We start from the raw sequence: 10,783 nt of genomic DNA on the forward strand, positions 1-10,783 counted from the left end.
TGATAACACTTTCCAAAGGGGAACATTATCCTGACATCCTGACAACCATTTACAACTCAAATGATTGCTTTTGATTACAACTTTTTTCATTCATGAGAGAGGCTTCATAGGAGACAGGGTTCCCTCTACATACCCCCCTACACACACACACACACACACACACACACACACACACACACACACACACTTCATTATTTGATAGATAAAAAGTAGCAAATGTACATAATTTTTTAGAAGGTATAAGTGATAGTTATGCAATTCATATAAATAGTGCCTTATAACATCGTGCTTTAGGAATAATAATGGCAGTTTATCAATCCCATCTGTTTCCAGGCAAAGGAAGAAAAATTTCAACATGGCAAAAGTCCAAAAGCTGATGCAATCTAAAGATTTGCTTTCTAAAGGTCTCCTGTAACAATTGACAAATTAGCTGGAAAGAGGTTTTAAACCAATACAAACTTCAACTAACAGTACCCATTTTTCCAAACCCTCATTAACACTGTGTATTATCTATAGCAATTTGATCAAGAATGGTATACCCTGTGTTACTTTAATTTATATATATTTAATTATAAATTAGATCAAGCTCTTTTCATATAAGAAATTTCTAGCTGTTTCTCAACTACTCTTATCCTTTGTCCACTTTTCCCTAGGTTGATGATCTCTTTCATCTCGATTTGTAACTCTCTTTATATAATAAAGATATTAGCTCTTTGTCATATGTGTCAAAGAATTTTCCAAATCTATCATTTGTATCTTAATTGTTTTTATATCTTAGTGGCTTAATAGAAAGTTATTTGCATGTACTCAGATTCATCAATGTTGTTCTCTACAGCTCTGGTTGTATGTCTGGTTATAGCTCCTGTTCAAAGTTCATTCCTATTTTAAGCTTATTATTATAAGGGTATTTACTTATTATTTAAATACTTATCTGGAGTTTATTTTGTTAAAAGGAATGAAATATTAATCCAGCTTTATTATTTCTTTTCTAATGACTTGTCAGTTATCTCACTGGCAATTATTAAATAATCCATTTTTTTCTTGCTGATTTGAAATAACACCTTTGTAACATAATAAAATAGATTTTCACAAGTATTGGAGCTTTGTTTTTTAAAATTCTCTCCTTTCTTGCCTTTCAATTATTGTACCAGAACCATTTATAATTTATTTAAGTATCTGCTAAAGGCTTATCTCCACCCCCTCCATTACTTTTCTCTTTTCAAATTGATACCTGGCTATTGTCACACATTTATTTTTCCAGATTTACTGTAGGATTACTTGTCAAGATCCAAGATGCAGTAGGAGGAAAACTCTATTGCAATATTACTGCATCACATGTAAGATGAAGTGAAAGTGAAAGAATCACTTGTTAAAATATTGAATCATATCATAATATAACAAGGAGTATTTTTCCATTGGATTTTAGTTTTAATGTATCTCTCTCGATCCTTAATAGTTTCTGTTGCCTCCTTTGAGATGCCTTCTGCTAGGTTATTCTATCAGTTTTCCATTGCTGCAGTAACAAATTACAATAAACTTAGCGGCTTAAAAAAGCACACAAATTTATTATTTTACATTTCTGGTAGTCCAAGATGGTGCCCACTGGGCTAAATTCAAGGTGTTGGTAAGACTGCATTTCTTTCTAGAGACTCTAAGGGAGAATGTATTTTCTTGCTTTTTCTAGTTTCTGTAAGTTTGCCCATTCCTTGATTCATGTCTGCCTTCCACCTTCAAAGCCAGTAATGGCCAGGCAAGTCTAACACATTGCATCACTCTGACGCTGACTCTTTTCTCTTTACAATGACTATAATAATGCAGGATGATCTCTCCATCTCAAGTTTCTTAACTTAATCACATCTGCAAAGTCCCTTTTGCCATGTAACATAATATATTCACAGGTTTCAGGGATTAGGATGTGACTATCTTTGAGGGGCCATTATAGTGCCTACCACAATTATCAATGCTCCTTTTCCTAGGGCTGTCCTGCTGTCACTCATTCTTCCCTCCTACCCAAAGATTCTCATTATTATTTTCTTATTATTCCATATTTATATTGTAGTCTTCCATATTTGAATGTCATTGTAAGTCTCTAAGGGATAATTTTCTTGATAATTGTGAGACATGTCAGAACAGTTAAGACCACTTCCAAAAGCTTTTGCCTACTTTGAGTCATTTGGGATTGTGAGTCATCTCTAACTTTGAAAGAGCCATAAACCCGCACTCCCTTGTGTTAGTATTACTGCTCTCATTATTAGAAAAAGGATTCAGAAAGCAGTAAAAGTATGCAGGTAGCTTATCATAATACTAAGCCAACACTTCTATTCTCATCGTCTTATTTACCTAATATCTTAAAACTCATCTAAGTCAAATCACCATTTTCTATTCTCAAGAGACGTCTTGTGTTGATCAGTGTAGGCTTGAAGACTTCCAGTAGCAGAACTCAGCAGCCAGTTTCATACTGGGAAGCATTAATTGTTAGAAAGCCCATCCTGAGCTGAAATCTGTCTCCTTGTTACCATCTGTCCATCTATAGTCTTTCTACCCTCTCAGTGATAGAGAACAATTCTAATCACTCTTCTTTTCAAATACTTGTGATAAATGTTTTCCTGTACCTTTTCATCTTCAATCTTTTTTTCATATGACATGGGTTTGATACTCAAAGTTTTCTTACCCACGTCTAGAGAAAACAGTCCATTTGGTCTTTGCATGTTTTCTAACGTAGGCCCCAGTACCAAATTGAGGGCACCAGGTGTGGTCACACTGAAGTGTTGGTTAAGCTGCTTCCATTTCCTCCATGTGGTTAAGAATAGAATCACATTCACAGAGATGCTGTGCCAAAGTAATCTAGAAAAACACCTAAGGTAACCTTATTTCTTTCCTCTTTTCTTTCTTTCTTTTTTCTTTTTTCTTTTCTTTTCTTTCCTTTTTTTTCTTTTCTTTTTCTTCCTTTCCTTTCCCTTCCTTTCCCTTCTCTTTTTTCTTTTCTCTTTTCTTTTCCTTTTCTTTTCCTTGAGAGAGAGAGAGAGAGAGAGAGAGAGAGAGATCAGGGGAGAGGGACAGAAGGAGAGAGAGAGAGACAGAGATGGAGAGGGAGAATCTCTCCACGCTCAGTGCAGAGCCTGATGCTGGGCTCAATTCCATGATGCTAGGATCATGACCTGAGCCAAAAATCAAGAAATTAAGAGTCAGACGCTCAACTGAATGAGCCACCCAGGCACTCTGGGTAGCCTTATTTCTGATAAAAAATCACATGATTGGTGCATTTGAGAAACAATTGTGCCTATATCTGGGTCCCAAGTTGTTGCTAAGGTTCTTCATAAGTCATAAAGTCAAGTATCCCTTAATCCTTTTAATGAATAAAATCTGCACCACGTAATAAGGATGGTCAACATGATGCAGTTAGCCTGTCTTTTATGAAATTACTAAACAGGTTAATTCCCAATTCTAATTAGCACAGATGAAGGAAGGGCTGTCACAATTGCTACTCTAAATATCAAACTTGTATTAAATCAGTCAATGTCACATTATCTCTTGAGTATATTATATTGTCATTCATACTGTCAGCTGTACCTCCTAATTACTTTTTTCATGGTATTGCTTATCTATACACCCTCAAGCTAAATTTTTATAACTAATATATGTGCTAAACCAAAAGACTTTATATTTAATCACTAATAAATTTGACTTGTTAGATTTAGCTTACCACTGGAATTTTAAAACTTTTGGGAGCACAGTGTGAGCAACACATGAAAGCATATTATTTAGGCATTTTATTACTCCTGTTTATTTTGGGGGGGATCATATGTTCTATTCATTTAGTCAATGCTTATAGTATGCATCTTTTTGAAGAAGTATTGTTGGGTCCACACATTGCACAATCAACTATAGCAGGTACACTGAAGCTGACTAAGTAGACTAAACATGGAAGCCAGACATTCCCTCGGGAGCTGTCAAGTCAGACACTCAGGGCTTTAGGGGCCTGTTCAGGATTCAGGGACAGAGCATTTTTAGTCCCTCAAGAGACAGCTGGCAAACACCAAGATAGAGAACACAATCCTAGGTATGCTACTCTTATTTAAAAAAAACAAAAACAGAAACAAGAAACAAGCACAGAAACAAGTCTGGGATCCTGCAACCAGGCATTAGAATATAATTAGAGGCTAAATATCAAGAAAAAAAACAAAAACTGCTAACCAAATTGGAGCCCAATTATGCTAAATTAACTACAATGGAGCCTTGAAGGTGAGTCACAAATTGTAGGGCCAATTTTTTTAATTCATCTAGTCCATCACCAGGATTTATCATCAAAAGTATGTTGATAATTAGCTTGTATATCAAAGTCCAGGCTTCCCACTGTAAGGAAAAAGGCTTGCAAAGGTTAGGAAGTTGGCAAGGCTATATACTACCTAATAACATATGGAGGTTTTTTCTTTCCCTTAGTTCTGACAGTAAAGATCTTGTCATAGTCCTTTTTTAAATCTGTGATACAATAATATGAACACTAAAATAGCTGTAACAAGACCTTAGCTGGAGCCCTGAAACTTCCATTAACCAGATTCTGAATATTGAAGAAGTCACTGAGGAATTCCAAGCCTTATTTTTTGGGTGGAGATACTAATAACATTGGTAGGCTGGTTGTGAGGGCTAATAAGAATCATCTGGGCAAATGAAGTACTATTCACTTTGCAGACTATAAAACAAGTGTAAATTGCTATTCTTACAGTGATTTGCATCTATGATAGTTTCTGAATGACATTGTTTCAGATTTCATTAATTCAACATATATTTATTAAGTGCATACTATATGAAAATCATGGTCATAGTCCTTGCCTCTATGGTTTTTTAATTCCAGTGGAGGATGTGGGCCTTAAAATACTAACTAAAATATTAATTATTTTATATGTTCATTTTTAGTATGTATTGACAGAGTCCTAACATGAATATGGTATTTTGCTAGGTGATAGATAAGCATGTCTTTAGAAATTAACCTCACTTATCTTATAGATTAATGGGATTATGTTTAACCTCTGGTTTATTCTCCCAGATCTAGTTATTTCATTTAGCATGCTATCTGGATCATTAATGCATCTAATGAAGTCATTTAGTATAGAAACTCTGAGATATCATGAAAAGCCATGTTAAATATTTAAAAAAGAATCAACATGTATTATGACTAGAGCATTTTATGTTCTCTCTAAAAGTTATGATGAAAGTAAATGAGTTGATTTTGACATAATTTACTAGCATAACCTTATGCTAGTGTTTGAAAGTGAATTAATTGGAAGAGGAACAGAGAAGGCAAGGAGACTAGTTAAGAAGTTGTTATAGCAGTTCAAGTGAGATACAGTGGTGACCTGGACTTAGGGTGGTAGCAGGAATGGAGAGAAATGAAAGTGTTTGAGGTATTATTCAATGATGAAGTAAGGGACTTGGGGATTGACTGGGTATAGCATTGAGGAAGAATGAGGATGGAAGAACAGCCCCCAAATTGTTAGAGTGGCTGGTGTATGGCAGTACAATTTACTGACAGGAAACAAAGGAGAGGGAATGATTTGAGGAGAAGTTGACAAAATGTTTAAAGATTGTTTTTTAAAAATAAACATGAGGATAATTGTGAATGTTTTGACAGAGATGAACATGAGGGGAGACTTATCCTACCAGATAGTAAGATTAATTTTAAGGTTTCAGTAATCAAAACAGTGTGATTTTGGTACTAGAATAGATTGACATATGGAACCAATTAGAAAGTCCAGAAACAGATTCAGTTAAATGTAAGCATATGGTATATACCTATTGTTACAGGAATTCTATTTCAAAAGAAATAGTTGAATATTTAAACACAGGTATATGCATAAGAATGTTCCCTTAAAATCAAAACATCGAAATTTCAATATGATAAGATTCACTAAAATAAATCATGACCATGTGTATACTGAGACTTAACCTTAAATTTATCAAGTAGACACATATTTGTCATTGAAACTTGTTCAGAATGCATTATTAGAAGTAAATACATATCAGAATACAAAGCATTACATATAATACATATACATATTTATAGATAATATCTTGATATAAGGATATCTTGATATCAATCTCTAGCACTTAGTATAGTCCTAAGTATATATGATAGATTCCCAGTTAATATCTGTTGACCAATAATGCCTGGTATATGAAATTAAGGTCTTGTGAAAAATCCCTTGAACCGTCATCCCACTTTGGGTGGGAAAATGCAGTGTCCTCCTCAAGATTTCTGTAGAACCTACAGGATATCCTGTCTTGGTTCTCCTGATCACCTCTTGCTGTAAACTCCTGTATGTGTAGAACTCTTGATCATTAATTTTTCTCACCTTGTGTCTGTTCTTGACTCTCTGCCCAATGACTACATACCTTGGTTAGTTGTACAAAAAGACTCATTCAGAATGTTAATAGCAAATTGTGCTTAATAATAAAACACCTAGGAAATGTTTAAAAGTCCACTGTCAGGAGAATCTGTAAAGTATTATTGTATACCTATACAGTGAATTCCGTTACCACTTTGAAAATAAATGAAACTCAGAAATTTTATATTGATTGAAAAAGTCGTAGAAAAGCAAGAATATTTTATACTATTCTTATGAAAGTCAAAAGCATGTAGTACAAAACAATTTATTCTTTATCAATGCTGCTTACATATATAGTTAAATTTCAGCAACAACTCAAGGAACACAAAGTTCAGAACAAATATTAGCCATGGTTGGGGAGGGAGGAGGAGAAATTGGAAAGGGGAGCACAGGTAGGAAGCGTGGGTTTCATGGTAATGTTCTAAACTGAGTAGTGGACACACATAGATTCATCTCATTATTTTATTATATCACATATCCACCCCTCTGTTGAGGGATACTAGTCAGATATTTTGTTGAGTGTGCCTTCTTTAATGAAAAATAATGGCACTTTCTTAGTAAGCAGAAGAGGGTGTATTTCATTGTTGTTTAAAATATTTTTTTCTTTCCTTTGCACACACTCACATGTCCACACACACATTTACAGAGGGAAGCAGTCTGGGAGGATATACAGCAAAATGTTACTATTAGTTTCCTGAGCATGCTGTGTTTTCATGTGATTTTTTTCTTTCTTTATATTTTCTAATATTTCTCTAATAAATAATATACTTCATTTTTAAGGAGAAAGCAAAGTAACGCATTCTGTGTGGTTAAATTACAGAGCATTTTTCAAGGCCATTAAATATTCATATTTCTTTATAAACAGAGTAAAATTTCAATCTAACTAAATCCATGAAGAATGGGTTGTTCTGATTAATTTGATTTTAAGATGAACTAGGGTTTAAGCTAGGGACTTTTTTCATGACTCTTTGTAATCTTATTATCATAAACTCAGTTTTTGCTTTTGACATGTAAAACAGTAAGCAATACCAGTAACGGATAATAATAACCAAACCGAAGAGCAAAGTAATTTATACCTGAACAAGGCATAATCATTTCCCTAATTGATAGTTAGAATTTTTTAAAAAGGACATTAGAGAGTGCTCATTTGATCAGTAAATATTTATTGCCCCTATGTGGCAGGACTTGTATTAGAATCTGGGGATAGAGTGGTGAACAAAACAAATTCCAGCCTTCATGGAGTTTACAGTCATCTGATATATTCACTTTACAATGTGTTTTATAGATAATTTTATCAATATATAGTTCTACTTAAAGATTTCCAGTAATTAGGAGTTTCTTTTGTTGCTTTCTAGTGTATTTTCAGCTATTGTTACATTAGTGCATTTTTGTTTAAAAGAAAAAAAAGAGAGGTTAGAGAGGGAGAGAGCCAAAGCATAAGAGACTCTTAAAAAACTGAGAACAAACTGAGGGTTGATGGGGGTTGGGAGGGAGGGGAGGGTGGGTGATGGGTATTGAGGAGGGCACCTTTTGGTGCACTGGGTGTTGTATGGAAACCAACTTGACAATAAATTTCATATTAAAAATAATAATAAAAAATAAAAGATAAGCAATATTATTAATTCATAGAGCTTTTTTTTGTTTTGACTCGGATTTGCCCTTTTTGACTTATAAATGTTGGTCTTTGTTCTGCCTTTAAGAACTCTGGAATAATCTACCATAGCAACTTCTCCCCATCCCTTGCTTTGTGGGATAGCTCTTTAGGGATAGCCTTTCAAATGTGTTGAGAAAACTATGATGCTGCTGTAAGGCTTCTCCAGGATAGAACATGGCAGTTCCTTTCATCATTTCATCTGTGACATGATTTTCAAATCATATACCATCTTGATTGCTTTCCCCTGGATACTTTCTACTTTGTCACCCTTTGTTGTTAAAAATAAATTACTCCCAATTTCCTGCTTTCAATAGAGTAGAGTGAACATAATTGATTCTTTGATGTCTGAGGGTCTGGTATGGTCTGAAAGCAATTACACTGACCTTGAATACTTATTCTACAGTACTGTAAATACCATTATAGAAAAAAATAGGAACTTATACTAAATCTTTACTGACCTTGGGTCATATCTTGGGAGATTTTTTTGAAAATGAGTTTATTTTTTTTCTTGTCTTTTTCTTTTGATAGTGAACTATGCTTTGTAAAAATAACAAACATCAAAAACAAAACATAATTAATAGTGAAATTCACTATGCAGGTATCTGTTTTTCTTCTCTAGTATACTGTGAGCTTTCTGAGGGCAAGGATTGTACCTTATTAGTTTTTAAAAATCTCGGGGCGCCTGGGTGGCACAGTCGGTTAAGCGTCCGACTTCAGCCAGGTCACGATCTCGCGGTCTGTGAGTTCGAGCCCCGCGTCAGGCTCTGGGCTGATGGCTCGGAGCCTGGAGCCTGTTTCCGATTCTGTGTCTCCCTCTCTCTCTGCCCCTCCCCCGTTCATGCTCTGTCTCTCTCTGTCCCAAAAATAAATAAAAAACGTTGAAAAAAAAATTAAAAATCTCTAGCACTTAGCATAGTCCTAAGTAGATGTGATAGATGCCAAATAATATCTGTTGACCAATTAATGCCTTGTATATGAAATTAAGATCTTGTGAAATGAAATGAATTCCTATTTTTAGAATGCTTAAAAGAATCAGTAGTATAGAATTGGACCTTCATTTTATCCTAACCTGAAATGACAAAAATAAAATAAAATAAAATAAAACCCCTATTAGCAATGGCTCAAACAACAAGGACTTTTTTACTTAAGAAGTCTGTAGTAACTAACCAGTCCTGGGCTCTTTCAGTCCTGGGGCTCTTTCAGTAGCTCAGTGATAACATCAAGGTCCTAGGCTTGTTTTATCCTTCTCTTGCCATTCTTAGCCTATTACCTTTTTGATCTTAAGGTTATTACCTTATGGTCACAACATGCCTGTCCTGTGTGCAGACATCAAAACTGCATCCAGAGAGAGGAAACTGAGGGTGGCTAAGGCTCTGAAAGAGCCCCATTACATGTTTCTTTCTCTGGGGAAAAATATTTTTCCAGAAGTCTCCCTTTTATCTAACTGGCCAAAATTGAGTCACATGGCTGGCTATCCCTAGGAAGCTGGCAAGGGAGTAGAGTCTTGGGAATAACTGTTGATTAAACGACAGTTTATGCCACAACTAGAAAATAGCCATATACTACAAAAAGAGATCATGACAAAGGATCATGAACTTTAGTATGTCAGTGATAAATTCAGGGGAACCGAACTGTCAGGACTCTTCGAAAAAGATCACTGATAATATTGGGGTTACATGATGATATAACTTATTCAAACAGATGAATCAGCATCTCTTAATCAGTTTTGGAAGAACTGATGAATCTGATTATCTTTTCTAGTTTTTATAAATCAAACAAGCTGTGTCTTTATCACAAAGCTATTTTTATTTTTTCTCCTTCCTTTCAGGAGTCCTATCCAAAGAAGAGGAATTACACTATGGAAATTGTACCATCTGCTTCTCTCGATACATTTCCTTCAGAAAATGAGAACTTTCTATGTGATCTAACGGACATAGCAGTTACAAAGAAACCTTGCTCCTTAGAAATTGCAAGGGCCCCTTCTCCAAGAACTGGTAATATTTCCTTTTCTAATATTAATTTTTTGTAGAACGGGTAATATTTCTTACATTGGACCAATTCAGTTTGCATGCTTGTGTGTGTGAAGAGGCATCATTAATATTTTGATTTTCACAATATTTTAAACATGAAAGTGCCCCAGTATAGTCACACTAATCATTTTTTTGCATTTTGAAGTGAGTCCCAGTAAGTCAGTTTTTGATACAATATCTCTTAACTTCCTGACAAGAGTGGTACTGCCTTGGAGAAGGCACTTTGAAACCTTGCAAAAGTGAAAAACCTTTTAGGTCAGATGCAAAACTTGGGGTTCTTTAAGAAAAAAAAAACCTTGAGGTCCTTTAGAACTTCATAGCAGATTTGGTAGCAAGTCTTTTAATATACTTTTCTGCATCCTGTTTTCTGTTTATTGAAATGTACTCAGGTACTTTGTATATTTTATATCTTTCATGCTATTTTCAGATCCATTATTTTATTTATTTTCATTATCAATTAGTGTACAAGTTAAGTAAATATTATGCCCATTTTACTGATAAGGAAATTGGAGCTAAGTGTCTTATTTAAGATCAATACATAAGGGGGCCTTTCTTGAACATGAGTATTTGACTATCATTATACCTCTGTTACTTCACCACCGCCTCTAAGAAAGAATGCAAGATAGTAACATGAACTCTATGATGGAGGAATGTTTCAAGTGGGTGGTCAGTATATTCAATGCTGCAAAGAAGTTGTAAGAGAAACTTAATAGAGG

The 10,783-nt window shown here is 34.6% G+C and overlaps 1 protein-coding gene across 14 annotated transcripts in view; it reads left to right on the top strand.

Annotated features, from left to right (window-relative positions):
- ANKS1B (ankyrin repeat and sterile alpha motif domain containing 1B) overlaps positions 1-10,783 on the top strand; it is a 1,073,811-nt gene that overhangs the window by 390,533 nt on the left and 672,495 nt on the right. For all 14 annotated transcript variants that reach the window (XM_053895881.1, XM_053895874.1, XM_053895876.1 and 11 more), the window contains exon 10: positions 9,866-10,031. In XM_053895881.1, coding sequence (XP_053751856.1) covers positions 9,866-10,031 — 166 coding nt within the window. The remainder of the gene's footprint in view (positions 1-9,865; positions 10,032-10,783) is intronic.

Source organism: Panthera pardus, unplaced genomic scaffold (genome assembly GCF_024362965.1).
Source record: "Panthera pardus isolate Hobbes unplaced genomic scaffold, ASM2436296v1 HiC_scaffold_6, whole genome shotgun sequence".
Classification (NCBI taxonomy): domain Eukaryota; kingdom Metazoa; phylum Chordata; class Mammalia; order Carnivora; family Felidae; genus Panthera; species Panthera pardus.